This window comes from Montipora foliosa, chromosome 5 (assembly GCF_036669935.1).
Source record: "Montipora foliosa isolate CH-2021 chromosome 5, ASM3666993v2, whole genome shotgun sequence".
In the NCBI taxonomy this organism is placed as follows: Eukaryota; Metazoa; Cnidaria; class Anthozoa; order Scleractinia; family Acroporidae; genus Montipora; species Montipora foliosa.
The window spans coordinates 37,355,803-37,373,302 of record NC_090873.1 but is presented as its reverse complement, the minus strand read 5'-3'; the positions used below and the strand labels follow the sequence as shown (position 1 = coordinate 37,373,302).

Here is a 17,500-nt window from a genome sequence, read left to right as displayed (position 1 = left end):
TTCTTGAGACACTGATCTCACTTAGCCGTGTTGCAAAAGAGCCACCCTCATCATTATAGGCTCGTCGTCTTCCAGTAACACAAAGGCGTCATCCGACAAGGGAATGTAGTATCGCATCATACGGACAAATGCCTCTTTGATTTTTTTAGCGAGCTCTTGGTCAGTGCAGTCCGTGTAAATTTAAAAAATAGACCTAAGGTCTTTCCGCGCATTTCTGCCATTGACACAAAGGTGCTTAACTTCATGCCACTAATCACGTGGGAGCGTGTCCTTCAAGTCCCGCATCCTTTTTTTTATAGTAACTCTCTCGACACCTTTCCTTTCGCGATCCACTTTAAAATTATTACTAGGCAACTTCAATAGGAGCGTGCCCCCGGATGAAAAAGCTCTCTGTCTATTATGAATAAGCAGTATAAGATCAGGATTTAGCCAGGGCCTGTCTGATTGATGAACGCGGACAGAACGTTTAGACATAATTATGTTAAGACCAGAATTGATGGCCCTTGCTATTGGGATCAACTTGTCTCCGCCTGATTCACTTTGACTCAGCACGTTATCCCATGGGATCTCCAAAAGGTATCGACCAAGACTAGCAACGTCACTTGGCCATTTATCGCGTGTTTTTATGGTCTTTCTCCGAACTTGCGATTTCTGACGAATGTAGGGCAGGACCGTGATACACGTACAGATGATCTGAGAGGCCAAAAGCTGGACCACTGACTGGTGCCTTGTAGTAATCCTTTATGTTTGTGTATATATGGTCGAGCCGTCCTTTGGCCCAGTGTTGGGATCATGATTATGGGTTCGAGCTGGTCACATTTAGTTGATGCTTTGAAGTCAAATTTGTTGAAATCGTCAGCGATATAAATAGCACTGTTCGGGAATTTTGCTTCAATATGGTCTAGAGATGATGTTAGGTACTCGCGCGACGCTGCATCACTGGTGTCGGGATGCTGGTCCGGGTGATAAACGACTACAACAATTAAGTTGGAAAACTCGCGAGGCAAGCGAGTAGGTCTCAAGATGGCCCAGAGCGCTTCATGATCATTACTCTGTAGTTCTTGCAGTACCTCCCACTGAATTGAGTCCTTGACATATAAACAAACACCGCCATGGTCTTGATTTTGTCGGTCTCTTCTGTATAACTGATATGCTTGGATGTTGATTGGGTTGTCAGGAATCGAGGCCTTAAGCCTGGTTTCAGCGAGGAGAGCAAGATCTATATTTTGCCGTTACATAGGCGCCAACAAGATAGGATTGCTAAGGAGAAGAGATGGGACAAAATATACTGACGTCCCTCGGGAGTCACCGTCCTTCATAGGACCAGAGCCAGAGGTCACAATTTAAATATTTAATAAGTTCCTTTGGTTAGCCATCTTTTTCCTCCATTTTTCACTCCCTGAGAACGGGAACCCCGCAAACGTTCTTGGTTGAAGTGTAGGAATGGTACATGTGTTTGTTCCGTAAGTCTTGCACCTGCCTCGTTTAATTTGCCTCTCATTGGTTTCAGTATTCCAGCCAGCTTGCACGCTCGCCATCTTTCGGGTTCAAGCGGTTTCACGTTTGAGAGCTCAAACTCCGCCAATTTCTCCTTGTCATGAGAAATTCTCATGAATATCGAAGCATCTTGTAGAATTTGATTAAAAAATATTAAACATGTGGCCAAAAGGACTGGTCTCGCGGGAAAATAAATCAAAATATAAAACGGTCTGTAGAAACCCAATTCAAAAATTACAATGAAGCAATGAATTCATGGGCTTATGGCATATAAAAGAGAATTAAAAGTTTTTGATGGTGATGTTAGCTATGCGTCAGCCCTCTAATAGATCATAGGTGAGAACCAATCAACATGCGTGCATTATTGAGCTTATCATATAAAAATGATTTAGATCATGAGGAAGAACGCCCCAAAATGTAAATGTAGCCAATTAGTACGTCATACTTCATTGGAAAACAAATCCGATTGAGCAAGAGTCGAACTTATGTCCCTCACATTACAAGCTCGAATGCTTTGTCACTAAGCCTCAGCAAATCGCATGGACATAATTACAAAAAAAAACGTTCATCTTACAAACGGCCTGCACACTGCTTGGCTGATTAACTATTCGAGGAATTAAAATTACGATTAGCTGTTAGACGTATCAACATAATCATTATAATTTATTGCTTACAACCCGTTTCATCGTTTGGATTGTGGCTAGTTAGCAATGGCCATTTATTTAATATTGAATATCAACCTCGTCTCCCCAGGGCGCTTTTCCCTGGCTTTGGGAAAAGCGCCCTGTGGACGAGGCTGATTGAATATAGTACGTGTAGTTGTTTTGTTCCCTCTCACACTACGACTATTATTTACTCGAAGACACCATCTTTGTTAATGCCTTCTTCCAATCGAGATTAAAGTTCATGAATGTTTATGTGAGTATCTATCTTAAAATTTGTGGATAAATATCTTACCAGCCGAGTTCAAAGGGTTAACGGGCCCTAATGCAAAACATGAGGGCCATACATGAACTGGCCATACATAGACTGGAACTATAAGGACGAAACTTTTAATTATGCTTTTTAAAATGAGGAATTAATGATTCTTAAGGTCTTTCAATACAGGACGAAAAATTGAATTTTAAAACCAGGAGACCGTATTGTACGGCCCTCTAATCTAGCCAAGTGTAGTGCGCGTACTTTGTAAGGAAAAATATTTGGCTAATAGGTCAGGGCAGATGAAGCAAGCGGAGTGAGGTCCGCGCTATGGCCTCGAGCCAAATGTTTTCCCGCCTGGCCTGACCTGACTCGGTCAGTAAGTGTTTTATCATATGGTCTCCAAGGATTATTTAAGAGAACTGAGAATCAAAGATACAGTCTTTACAGAAAAGCTATGAATTTCCTCAGAAAAAAATGATTCAATGTGATATTTCCCTCTTCCGTCTGTTTAACTTGACGAAATCTTCTAAAAAATGTATACCTTTTTTACAGGGTCATGCGCTTTTTCTGGCTCCAGTCTATCTTATGCGTACGTTAGGACCCTCATACGGGGATTTTCGAGACCGTAAGGGTCATATGATAAGCGGTATTGATTTATCCTTTTATAAGAATAGTTCTTTATTTGCTTATATATTTATTTATTTTTATTGTTGTTGTTTTTTCTAGCTTGCTATCATTTTTATCCTGGCCATTATTGAGCGACGCAAAGCATTCAAACTTGAGTTCTGCGATGGACGACCTGGGCTTCCAGTGTAAGTGGCAATATATTCTCGTCAACTTTTGAAAAACAATTGTTGCCTTCTGGATCCAAGTTGTGAGGAGTACGGTGAAATAGTAGAAAGATAACGACTGAAGATGAAATTTAAAACGCGAAAAGTCTTACCTTGAAAACTGTAAAAAAAATACCGATGACGTCAAATTATTGATATGAATGTGCCAACCTTATTGGTCCACAAAACAATTTGGCACATTTGAAGTACGAAAAGAACCTTTGGAAACAAATGTCTTTCTAATAATAATCGTGTCCTGATTCATGTCTGGAACTCTTTCCTTTATCTCGACATAATAAATAAACAAATTTCTATATTAACTCTTTCCTAACAAACGAAATTATAAAACTGCAGCCTCCAAAAGAAAGAGAAAAGCTGTTCTCGTCCAACATATGAGCGTTTTCTTTGCTTTGCTCAACCAACATGACCAAGAAGAAGTTAACGGGAACAAGCGCTATCTTCCTACAAAAAGACAGCATATTTGCAAGCTATATGTTTTGGGAATGTTATAAGTTATGGTCGTGTCTTAAGTGTAGGTTCATTCTCTCAGTGTTTTTTTTTTCTTTTGAAAACAGAAGATTGCGTTTACAGATATTCTTTTTGATATGGTACAGTAAAATTGCTGTTCAGTGATAAAGTGTTGTAGTGCCAAACATTGTAATATTAGAACGTTTCGTTCAAGGGTTGAAACTGGTTTAAGCCACCTTAAACTGCTATTATTTAAAAAAAAAAATCCCTTCCTTTTCTTTCTTCAGATTTTGAAAGTGTTACTGCTTAACACTAGACTAGCAAAATCTTGAGCTTTGATTTTTATCCAAAAGTTGTTTACTTTGAGTGTAAGTTTTGGATTTCGCGGTTCGCCATTACTCACGTTCAAAACTGACTAACCGGACCTCAGAGGGTTGGATCTAAGGAAAAGGGACGTCATTTACTCACTGGTTTAAACTTTCAGCAACTAGACTCTCCATAAAGCGTATACTGGGTTGCCGGTGGTACGTGTTACACAAAAAAGGAAGGCACTGAATTGGGTGGTAATGAACGGCAGCGTTCCAGTTAATTTTTTCAAATGGGGGGTCATTAAGACAATTTGAGAGGTCACCCACATGTCGCGCCAGCAGAGGCCCTTTGGCTCACACGTTCACACCTTTAATTATTTTGTAATATCCTATCCCATTTTGAGGTCTTTTAGTTTTTTGAGCTTTAGTAATAAATTCAGTTTAAAGATAACAAAACACGCTCTTGAGTAAAGTTCACTCGTTTCTTCTCAGATAAAGGAAAAAAAAAAACATAGTTTTTATATATAGCTCTGAACCGAATTCTCATCCAAAGACTTTTATGATGTTTTGTCAAAAGGAAGAAATTGATCACGTGCTAGGCAACCATAAAGGTGCACGTGATCACCTTGTGTCAACTGAATGAACTGCGGGAAAGCATGTTAATCGTTCGTCGTTTTCAGAGGAAAACAACGTCTTTGGTTTTTTAATTTTGTTGTAATATTTAACTGAATATTGACATTTCATCTGTCGGGTCAGGAAGCCGTCTTTATCGGGTTCCTGAGAACGTATCTATTTTAACTTCAGGGTGAACTATTTGCAAAATCGCGAGGTTGAGTGGCCATGTAATTGAAAATTCGAACATCCATGAGATATAGAAACAGACTTGCGAATTATCACAAATCACATCGCTCACAAGTACAAAAGCAGAAGAAATGGTTAATAAATATGAAGTTTGTTACTATCTGAATGTTTCTGGGTTAGAGTAAAGGGATATATTGTCACGCAAATGATGTAATTTCATGACACTCAAAATTCTCAAAAAGCGTGAGTTTCATGTAAACAATCTTCGCACTGCCAAGTCGTAGCAATAAATTGGATTAACCTGGAAGTTAAAGAAATATTGTTGGCTTCCCAAATGAATTTCATTTTACACTACAATGACAAAATCATTTGTCAGAGAAATAAAATTCCTGTCTCGTCGAGTATCACATTTCAACGCACGTATGCAACTTTGTTAACTGGATCATTTTCACTGCGTCACGATTCCTGCAACATTTTTCTTCTTTCAAATACATTGTATTAACGAAAATATTATTTCTCGTCAAGCGTTGCATCTTTTATGTTCAAAATATAGATTTTTTAACGATCTATCCGTAGATATTTTTTTCATAATTTAATATTCTCTGTCAAAATTTGCGCAACAGTCAAATCACAAAAATAGCAACGCACGGAACAAATTTAGTCGCATTTACCTCGTCGTCGAATTCTCATGCTTAAGACAGGAATTTTTAGTTATTGTGAAAATCTTTCTATATTCGTTAACAATTATCCTTTTAAATTTCACGGAAATCGACCGGTCCGCGAATATTTTAAGAGTTTTTTTCAATGGGATGTCAAAAGGCCAAGTGGATGTTATGCAAAATAGGGCAAGTTCGGGTGATCAAGTTGCGTGTGTGACCCGTAATAATATTTTTTTTTTTCCCAAAATGTTCCCAAATCGTCAAGTATCACCACATAGGACAAGAACATCATTCTAAAAGCATGTTTTACGTAAAATGTATGTTCTGGAGGTAATTTTGAGAGGGCAAATCAAGTTTACGGCAGACGAGAATAACAAACTCACGAGGCTCGCATGGTATATTTATATTAAGTTACGGTGATTCCTATTGCATTGCGCATCCCTACTGCACACGATTTTCGCGTCATTAGCGCGCGCATATGAGCGCGTGCGTGTACAAAACGTAAGAGATATTCCTCAAACTACGCCCGATAGCGAAATAATAATAATAATAATAATAATAATAATAATAATAATAATCATAATGAAAACAATATTTACAGAGGATATCACCAAGCTAACACTAAGTTAATTAGGGTGGTCCTCTATCTACAGAACTACAATTTACTGTGCGTAATAAGAACTAAAACGTAAGATTAAAAAAAAAAAAAAAAAAAAAAATACAAAGTTAAAAATTTAGAAGAATAAATATATGTACTAGAATATAATATTTACAGAATATATAAATTACAAATATATTAATTACAAACGATTCCGGCCACATATTTTTTAAACTCTTCTAGACTATAGTCTCTAGCGCCCACAGATAAACCGTTCCAAGCTGTTACTCCCCTGTACAGGAAAGACCTCTGTCCTGTCTTTTCTCTCAAACTAGCCTGTTCCAGGCTCTCAGATAGTCGAGAAAACGAAAAGAACTGCGTGTGAAAAGCGAGTGGGGGCTTGGGTCGAGGCGAGGCGGGAGAGCCTGTAAGCATCTCTTTAAATTCTTCATTCCGGTATACCAGCTCCTGGTATACCCTCTGATTGGTCAATTTTGACAGTTTACATCAACACTTTCGTCATCATTTTGATTCTCGCGCGGAGCACGAAAGAAAGAGGTCAACTCTGTCGCCGAGTGTCTTAAAGTATTCCCAAACGTACAAGCCCTCAGATTCGAGCAAACGTTGTGTCTGTTCAACTTTAATAAGTCGAAAAAACGATCCGTTTGCAATGCTTCCAACTGGTTTTGGTAAAAGCATAAATTTTCAGTTACTGCCGCGCGTTGCGAAAGCGCTTCAATTTTGTGATACGACATCTCTCCACACCGCTTACGATATATATATAGCATCACCGGGTACGATAAATAGTTCGCATTTGACACAGCTATTATGTCCCCTGCACGCCACAATTGTTATCATTCAACGGCGCTCTCTGAAAACTCTGACGAACGAGAAAAATACAATATTTTGTTATTCTTTCTTATGCAAATACTTGGCTGCGTATTCGAATTCACCAGCTAGGGTCAATTAAATTCCTGCCTTCATCGCCTTCGAAAAAATGAGAGCAAAAAGAAAAAACCCAAAAAAATTTGCCGTAAACAGGCTTGTATTTCCGTTGTATGTCTTAAAGCTTTAAAAGATCAAGCGATTTTCAGGAAGCGAAGGTGATGGCTACGTGTCTCACGTGTCTGTATACTGCAAATGCAATTGAAGCCATCCACATGAAATATCAATCTTTTATATTCATTATCGGTTGTCCTGATGCATCAGAGCTGAAGTTTATTGATGAGACCATCTTATCATCTAGGCCAGAAACTTCAATGGTCGGGTTTCTGTTTTCCTTGGAAAAGTCAACAGAGCGTCGGGAACTCGCAGCTTTCTAACTGGTCGTGTCTTTTGGTCGAATTTGCTAAATCTTCCGTCGGTGATTTCCTTGACACTCGTTTCCCGGTTGCTTTGACAATGCCTTCTTTCGCTTGTAAAGTTATTTTCCTAAAAGTGTCTTAAATTTTGGCTAACGTACTCGCACAAGCGAGAATTAACGCATCACCTTTGAACAACAATAAAAGAATCGCGCTTGAACTCGCGTGGGACCACACAATGCCGCCCTTTTTCAACACTTTGACATTGACATTTTGACATGCGAAAGGTTATTTGCAAAGTGGGCGGAATGAAGAATTTAAAGAGATGCTTACAGGCTCTCCCGCCTCGCCTCGACCCAAGCCCCCACTCGCTTTTCACACGCAGTTCTTTTCGTTTTCTCGACTATCTGAGAGCCTGGAACAGGCTACTCTCAAACGAGCACGGTGATCTCCAATTTTTTTTTCAGGTATTTGCTAAGAACAGTCTAATAAAGAACATATTTGAAGAAGAAAAGAAAGTTTGATAGTAGAACATGAATTTTTTTGGATAACAGTTCCGTACTGGGTGTATTTTGGCCAAGTCGAGGACTTCAAGATAACCACGAAACTGTCCCAAAAAGTGTACTATTCCCACAACCAGGCAACCAAAAACGGCGTAAATGAAGCAATAATGCTTTCGTGAATAAAAGAAGCTTTATTTTCAAAATAAAATTTTGTGTCTTTGAAGTAACCAAGACTTAATTATGTATTAAGATGATTCGAATTTTTAACGCGCAACCAGTAAAAAATACCTCATTTTAAGAGCCTGTTGACGCGTAAACAAACACGGTGAGCCCATTTTTTTATTGCATTTTTTTAATGTTCATATCATGACTGTTAATTATTCCAAGTTTCCAAAAATGTTTGATAGTAGAACAATTTCAAGGGAATTACCTTAACACATCAGAAAGACGCTTACCTCATTTTGACACTAAAATGCTTTACTATTGCCATAAAGGCTATCCACGTAAGCTGGCATATTACATAACATGATGAATTCATTAAGGCCACCTTTTCCAGCGAAATATTTTTTGAAACAAACAACATATTTGCTATTAGAGGCAAAAAACCCCTTCCTATTTCATTACATGCGTGAAGACAAGAAAGTCGATCATGTCAAATTACACTCTGTGTCAAAAACGCAACTAAATAAATTTCCCACCAGTGTTCAGCATCAAACCCTTTACTGGAAAAACCTTCACTTGAATTATCAAGCAAAAAATGGGCAACAAGCTTTTTCAGTTCCAAATAATCTTTGACTAACAAGAACTAGTGAACTTTCCATTTGTTACCGGAAGACTGTGGGAGGCCGGGTTCGGGTCCTGGCCGGGGATATTGTGTTGTGTTCTTGAGCAAGACATTTTAATCGCATGGTGCCTCTCTCCACCCAAGTGTATAAATGGGAACCGGTGAATCTAATGCTGGGGGTAACCCTGCAATGGACTGGCATCCCATTCAGGGGGGAGTAGTAATACACCTAGTCGCTTCATGCCATTAAAACCGGAATAAGCTCTGGCCTTGATGGGCCTTTTGGCTCGTAGAGCATACTTTACCTTTTACCGGAAGACTGTGCAGAATTGAGTACAAACAAATACAAATAAACCAGACAACAGAGACCACAGATCCAAGTTGTTCAATTCCTTCTCTGTCTTTGTTAAACCCATAAGTTACTAGAGAATTTTCCATTTGATTTGAGTGTTGTACAAAACACCACACTTGTACAATATTAGAACTACAGCTCACTTTGATTACGGCTCGACGGGCGACAGATTGTTGTCGAAGTCCATTACTCATAGCTTTTAATATTCTACTTTTTTTTTTTTCACCGCCTGTCTTGTTTATCCAATTTACGTTCGTTTCTTTAGCTCCATAAGGGTACATTTTGCTTAAAGATCCTGCAAAACGCCATTTGCGTTTCACCACTCTTTGACGCCATTGCAGATTAATGAAATATTCTACTGTTTCAAACCAGAGAAATCTACGCCTTTCTACTACCCCCTGAAATCCTACCGCGGAAGACTCTACGCACAAAGACCCCACTTAGCAAGGGAGTGATAGGAGAGACTTTTCCCGACACGGGAAAAAAAAAATTGTAAAGAGGCAAATTTTAAACGTTAGTAAGCTTACATCGTTCGATCCGGCTTAGGCTTATGCCATAATTGTGTAAAATCAAGTCATCTGTTTGGAGAAATTAAAAAATGCTCTTATTTTTCTTTTTGTTGCTATTGCTTTTCTAAGAGTCGAAGAACACACCATTCAAGGGAAAGACAGTTTTCTTATTGATCTGGATCCGAATTTGTTGTACACAGAGCGAAAATTTGCCAAGCATGGTGCGACTTGTGCTGCCGTTGATTCAACCTCTGGTGAGGCTTGAAGCTTTCTAATGCATGCCTCTTCAGGATTTTGCTGCCGCAGCACTGTTTAGATCTTGTGTACTTTCACTTTCAAAAAAAAAAAAATTCACAAATTTTAAGCGTATGAGCCAAATAGCGGTTACAATAACCAGTCTTACTCGCCAGGCATGAACAAGCGGAGTTTCACGACACCTCCAGACACAATACACATTGTGGTGGTTCGTCACTTGCTCTGAAGCAGTGATAGCACTTACAGCAAAAATAAAAAGGCTTGTCGTCGCTAGGACATTCTGTTCTTAAGATGCTCGTCCTTATAGGTTGATAGGCTTCTTTTTTTCCACAGATACAACAATACAAATGAATAATACATTTTGCAGAAATGTGGAGTGGGGATTTTTCCAGCTAAAACCCACAGGGTTAATAGTGTTCGCACACCTAATCTAGCATTAACACAAGGTATTAATATTAATATCTCCTATTTCACAAACATTAGGGAGGTCCATCGATATTGTACACGTTCAAGATCAAACCAAAATCTGTTTATGCCTCGCCAAGAACTAGTTAATGCAAATTCAGTGTTAGATTTGCCGCAGCAGATAATTGGAATAAAATACCTTAACATATAAAAAATGCTCCTCTCTCCAAAGCCTTAGAAATGCTCTTTAAGTTTATCTGCTTACATCCGAAGCCCGAGCTATTAGCTGTAGTTGCACCCTGTCATTGTTTTGCTTTGTTTCGTTAGTTTTGTTTGTTTACTTTCTACCTCAAACTTATAAATTAACATAATTTCCACAACGTAGTCTATCATGTCTGCCTGCTATTTAAAACTAGTCATTAATATCAGGAAGGAAGTTAATTTGATATTTGTATACAAGCTCACCAATTTGTAATTTAGTAATTCGAAATATGTTCAGTATACCTAATCTACTAAACAGGGGTCTGCTTTGATCTGGCCAGCCTGATTGTGTTATAATCCTTATTATTAAATTCTCAACCTCGGATATTGCATTTCGCGTGCTCTGATTGGTTCATTTAATCTCGGTTATCAGTTCATATACCTTAGTTTGACCTTATATGGTGGTAAATGATTGCGCTAAGCGTTACTAAGCTAAAAGATTCTTCCCCGGAAAGCGAAATTTCTCTCTGATTAAAGCCAAACATTTTTTTGGATCAATTCCGTCGTTTAGAAGTACGCGAAAAGGCAATTACACAACATCGCATCTTCATCAAGTTTTTTTCGATTTCGCTCGGATTTTCTTGCTTTCTTCGCTCGTATTTCGTACTTCCAAATTTTTTAAGTTTAAGGAATTTAATAAAACATTATGCCATTTGCGCTTGTTGGATATGAGACTGGTTATAGCCAACTCGGCGCTACGCGCCTTCTTGGCTATTTACCATCCATATCCAATGCGCGCTCATGGAATAATTGTTAACTACTCTATTCTTTAGCAGTATTAAACAATTTAATTTAGTCAGGTAGGTACTTCCTCATGAGACAGTGCAGTACGACAGATGGGAATAAATTAAACTATAATATAAACATTTTAAAATATTCAAGGTAAGATAGGAACGAACTTTGTAAATAATACCAACACATTTACGTCCTCAAGTGTTTTCCCCTTCCTCCAGCTGGTTGGGACAAAATGATGCTTCCCAGCCGCTTTTGCCGATAAGCTTGTTAATTTCTACCTTCGTGAAAAGCGGCATTTTTTCTATCAGAGAGCAGCTAATACTTTTAGGTTTCGGAAAATTTTGTTGTTTGAGAAACCTCACCAGAGTTTGAATCAACAACATGTAGCACAACTCGCAAGTTGCTTGGCAAATTTCGCTTTCTGTACAACGAATTCGGATCCGGATCAATTAGAAAACTGCCTTTCCTTGAATGGTGTATTCTTCGACTCTTAGAAAAGCAATAGAAACAAAAGAAAAACAAGAGCATTTTTTAAATTTCTTCAAACAGATGGCTTGATTTTACACAATTATGGCATAAGCTTAAGCCGGATCGAACGATGTAAGCTTACTGAAGTTTAAAATTTGCCTGTTTACAATTTGAGTTTTAAGCAGAATCGTTCTACCATTTCAGCCAAAATCGTAGCTCATCACTTTGTAATACCCATGACCTTCTGGCACTTAAAGAAGACCAGAAATGTAATTTTCCGCACGTGGATCGTACATTTTCTCCTTCGCTCCTCAAAAATACTGTGTGTTTGTCCTGAAACGCCTGGATGTCATATTGGCCGCTAAGTGGACCCAAGTTGGCTGAATTTATGAATTCGGTGTAAAAATTAAATAGGAAAATTCCGGTTGAAATAAACAGGTGCCTCTTTGAAATCAGGGCTTAAAATTTTGGTCACTTTGTTTTTAGTTAACATATTTTGAAATCTAAAGAAAAAGAGGAATTGTTTTTTGGTCATAGTAGCGCTTTTTTAAGCAGCTGCGCAAAAAACCTGAAAAAAAAGAAAAGAAAAGAAAGACTTCAACAGGGCTTGCCGAAACCCATGCAGTCGACTGTGCGATTGCTCTGCACCGCTCTATCAGCTGAGCTATCAAGCCAATTAAGAGCTGGGCACTTGCGCGTCAATCGCTTGTGTGTCAATTGCACGTGTAGGCATAGGATCACGTGACACAGCTTTGTGCGCGCTAGAACGTGTGTGCTTTTGAGAGAGACCGCTTTTGTGTGTGTAATAAAAGTGAATTTGGTTCCGTAGAATACGTTTCACGGTTGCCCTGTTTACCCGTTTATTACATTGGTGGCAGGGGACGGGATCATTATGAGTGGAAAGGAAGAAGAGACTGCCGGTCCCAGTGGAAAAGAACCGAAAATGTCTTCCCACGCGCCCAGCGAGAAGGGAGCCATCGGTGGTCACGCTGTCAAAACCGAAACGACTTCAGCTCCGCCACAGGGAGAAACTGGTGCTATCATAAATGAGCTTATTAGTGCAATGACCCAGGTTTTTAAACAGTCTTCGGATAAAGCAAGTCCTGGCGATTCAATCAGCAGAAATGTTGCTCTGAAGCAGCCGAATTCATATTCGCTCGGTCAGAATTTCAAGGTATGGCTGTCGCAATTTGACGAATATTCAAAGCTGGCTAACATTCCTAGGCCTAAAGCGAAGAAGAAAACATTTCTAGTCACCTTGCTAGACCAAACAGCATATCGAGCCGTTCAACTTCTCAGAATCCCCGAGACCGCTTCGTATCAGGACTTTTTGCAGCGTGTCATGGCTCGTTTTGACTCAGGCAAATCCCCGGGGGATTACAAACTGCTTCTTCGAGCTCGACAACAAAACAGCAACGAGGACGTAGAAATGTACGCTGATAATCTTCTGGAGTTAGCCGAGAACGCCTACCCCGATGCTGATTACCGTTTCAAGGAGGAAATAGCAAAAGACCGATTTTTGGAGGGTGTTCGCTGCAGTGATGGATGTCGTGAACAGTTGTTTATCAAACAACCCGATAGCCTTTCAGCCGCCGTTCGACTGGTAGGACAACTAGAAAGTGCCCGTGCAGCTTCACGTAACTCGGCTGAAAACAAACCACCGCGATCTCAGTTGAATGTTGTAGAGGAGAGTGAAAATGCTCTCGAAGTCTCAGAGCTAAGGAGCTTGATGGCATCCATAAATTCGCGGCTCGAGAGGTTGGAAAAACAGCAAGAAGAACCGCGTAGACGTCCGCTCGGGAGATCTTCAAGAGTTAGATGTTATTGTTGTCAGAATTATGGCCATTATGCCCGAGATCGAGATTGCTTCAGTTCATCGGGAAACGGACAGAGGGGCCTGCCGAGGGTCGACCAGTCCCCATGAACAATTTAAAGACCCGAAGCTCATGCTATGACAAGGAGTTTGGAAAGGAAAACTTGTTTGTATTGAGCGGCCGTGGTGTTTATGTTTCCGGTCTGATCAATCACACTCGCGTGTCACTCCTTTTGGATACTGGCGCGACTTCGAGCATCCTAAATGAAGAAACGTGGTAGAAGAGTGGTCAATACCGCCCGGAAAAGCTTCGAAAATTCAATGCGACGCTGACTGTCGCAAATGGAGAAAAGTTAGCCGTACAAGGCAGAGCAGTAAGAAAAGTGCGCTTCGGAAATTCACTTTTCAAAGTACCCATTTAGGTTGTTCGTGACATTCCTCACGCATGTATTCTGGGGTCGGATTTCTTCGAACGGGAATCTTGCCGAATCTTGTACGATGTTGGAACGTTCGTCGTTCAAGGTAAAGAAATCCCAATCTTTTATCAGCGAAAGGCACCAAGCATCTGCCGTGTCGTGGTTGAAGAGGAAGTTAAGTTAAAAGCGGGAACCGAAGTAGTTTTGTGTGGAAAATTGAAACCCGGTTTTGAGCGGAACGACGGGACTCCTGGGATGCTGGAAGGATCCAGGAAAAACACAGCAAAAAAGCTCGCAAGCAGGTTCTGCATAGCATGCACCTTGACCGTTCCAAAGGAAGGGAAAACTCCTGTCAGAATGGCAAATTTCTCAGAGCAAACCATGCTGTTGAGGCCAGGCCAAACTGTGGCTCAGTTTTACCCCCTTGATCACATCGACGCTTCAGTAAATTTGTTCGATTTGGAGGAAACCTGCACAGAAAACAAGGTAAAACAAGATGTTCGGGTGGAAACGCCTTCCCCTGAACCGCCTGTTTGGAAACGAGGGATTCGTGCTGACTTTTCTGGACTTTCAGAGGGGGAGAGGCAATCTTTTAATGGCCTCCTAGAAGAATACAGAGATCTATTCGCCGTTGGGGATGGCAACTTAGGCCGTACCCATTTGTTAGAACACACCATCGACACCGGTCCAGCCACCCCAGTCAAGCAAGCACCTCGTCGACTTTCCCCGTTCAAACGAGACGAGGTTGATAGAGAGCTCTCAGAGCTCTTAATGCAAGGAAGAATTGAACCATCTAACAGCCCCTGGAGCAGCCCTATTGTCTTGGCGAAAAAACATGATGGAAGCTACCGTCTGTGTATAGACTACAGGAAGCTCAATGCTGTAACTGTTAAAGATTCCCAACCCCTTCCGAGGTCAGATGATATCTTGGAATCCTTGGGTAATGCAAAGTGGTTTAGCTGCCTTGACCTAGCCTCTGGGTACTGGCAAGTTCCCGTCGCAAAGAAGGACCGCCCAAAAACTGCATTCGTCACACATCGGGGTCAGTTTCAGTGGACCTGCCTACCCTTTGGGGTAACCAATGGACCTGGAACCTTCACCCGGCTGATGAATCTTGCCCTTCAAGGTCTTACTTGGAGAGAGTGGCTGGTATACTTAGATGACATCATCATCATGTTAGGCACCTTTGATGAACACCTGTCCCGCCTCCGTTCTGTTTTCGAAAGGCTGCGAGATGCCGGGTTGAAATTAAAATCGTCAAAGTGCATCTTCCTCCAGCGGCAAGTCTCTTTCTTGGGGCATGTAGTCTCAGCCGACGGGATACTGACCGACCCCGAGAAAATAGCAGCTGTCCATGACTGGCCAACTCCCACAAGTATTTCTGAGCTGAAAGGGTTCTTGGGCCTTGTGACATACTACAGACGATTCATCCCTGGTTTTTCTGCGATAGCAGAACCCCTAAACTACCTGACAAGGAAAGATGTGGAGTTTAAGTGGGGACCGCAACAAGAGAGCGCCTTCTGTTAAGTGAAACATCGCCTCGTGAACCCACCAGTATTGGCGTATCCAGATTTCAGCGAAAACAGCGGCCACTTCATCCTTGATACTGATGCAAGTAGTGGTCATGGTATTGGTGCTGTGCTCTCTCAAAAGCAACCTGATGGTATCGAGCGTGTTCTTGCTTATGGGAGTCGTGCATTACACCGCCACGGAAGAAATTATTGTGCCACCCGTCTTGAAATGCTTGCTCTGGTTGACTTCATTGATCACTTTCGTTATTACCTTCTTGGACGAAACTTTCTTATGCGGACAGACCATCACGCCTTGAAGTGGCTGATGTCATTTAAACAACCAGAGGGACAGGTAGCTCGTTGGCTGGAGAGGCTCCAGGAATACGACTTCACTGTTGAACACCGCCCTGGACTTAGTCATGCTAACGCGGATGCATTATCTCGCAGGCCGAGACGAAAACATGGAAGTTGCCCATCATGTTGTGATACTGAATATGTTTCCGCAGCATTCCTACAACAAAGCGAGTCGAAAGAGGGGGCGTCCAAGACCCAGGAAAAGAAATTCTCATGGACTACGGGCGAAATTGCCCAAGCCCAACGCAGTGACCCAGATATTAACACCGTGATTGCAAGGATGGGAGAAAGCAAACCCAAACCATCACCTGGCGAACTTCTTTCTCTAATTCCTATCTCCAGGGCAATATGGGCGCAACACGAATTACTGGAGTTAAAGGATAATGTACTGCGAATTTGCCTAAAGGAGAGGTCAAAGAAACTGAAACCCAGGATCGTCCTCCCAGAACCTCTTGTAAAACCAGCACTGCAACGGTTAAACGATGGGCTAGAACGGAGTCACCTCGGACAGCTCAAGACGTTACGGAAAGTTCAAGCCAGATTCTGGAGGCCTGACCTTGCAAAAGCTGTGAAGGACCATTGTACTGCATGTTTAACCTGTGCCGAGTGCAAGCCCCCCAGGAAAACGCCCAAGGCACCGCTCCGCCCTATTCCTTCGTCTTACCCTTTCCAGCGACTTCACATTGATATCGTTGGCCCACTTCCCAGAACCAAACGTGGTAACCGTTACATCTTAACTGCCCAGTGTTCGTTTACAAAGTGGGTCGAGGCCCATGCCATACCAAACCAGAGAGCAAAAACCTGCGCGAGAGCCCTGATGGACAACTGGGTTTATCGGTATGGTGCCCCGGATTCCATCCATTCCGACCAAGAGCGTAATTTCGAGTCCCGCCTCTTTGGTGAGCTTTGCCAAATGCTCGAAATCCGAAAAACTAGAACAACAGCGTATCACCCAGCAGGAAATGGACAGGCGGAGAATGCCAACAAGAGCATCAAGGGGCTCTTATTGGCAAAAGTGAACAGCGACCCAGAAACATGGGACCAGCACCTTGGGCCTTGTATGATGGCATACCGGAGTAGTGAGCACATCTCCACCGGGTATACCCCTTTCACCCTTATGTTTGGAAGGGAGATGCGGCTTCCCTTAGATGTTATGGTGGGTGTCCCAGAAGCAACACCTGACCATTATGGAGATTACGTGTCGCAGTTGAAGAGTCAGCTCTCTGATGCTTTCCAGGATGTCCGGGAGCACCTGAGAACGGCACAGCACCGACAGAAAGAGTATTTTGACCGTGGCGTCAAAGAGCGCATCTACCAGCCCGGAGACCAGGTATTCCTGTTCGACCCTCAGCTGAGACCTGGCGAGGCCGCCAAATTTCACCGGAAATGGAAGGGGCCTTACGACGTGTTGGAACGTACAACTGAGGTCAAATACCGCATCAAGAGACCACGAGACCCTGTAAGTCGCTCAAAGGTTGTATATTTTGACAACTTGAAGCTGTATCAACGTGGGAACCCGGAGAAGGACGTGAGTCGGAGGAACCAAACTGGCAATCGAGGCCGCCTGGAGAAGGAGAGGGAAGATGTGCTTGAATCTCCTGAGGGTAGTGGCACCATTTGCAGAGATGACTTAAGTGAAGACAGAGATGTAGATGAACCTCTAGACTTCTGCCTTCCCATACCAGAGCCAGTAGGGACAGAACACCATGTCATCCAGGATGCTGAGAACAGTGGAACTCGCAAGGTTGACG

At 41.6% G+C, this 17,500-nt stretch overlaps 1 protein-coding gene across 5 annotated transcripts in view; it reads left to right on the top strand.

The window, feature by feature from the left end:
* The window catches only part of LOC138004100 (stimulated by retinoic acid gene 6 protein-like), a 116,787-nt gene that overhangs the window by 17,434 nt on the left and 81,853 nt on the right, over positions 1-17,500 (top strand). For all 5 annotated transcript variants that reach the window (XR_011123733.1, XR_011123734.1, XM_068850510.1 and 2 more), the window contains exon 3: positions 3,145-3,230. Coding sequence is in view for 3 of the 5 variants with exons in the window: in XM_068850510.1 (XP_068706611.1) it covers positions 3,145-3,230 (86 nt within the window). In the remaining 2 variants the exon portion in view is untranslated. The remainder of the gene's footprint in view (positions 1-3,144; positions 3,231-17,500) is intronic.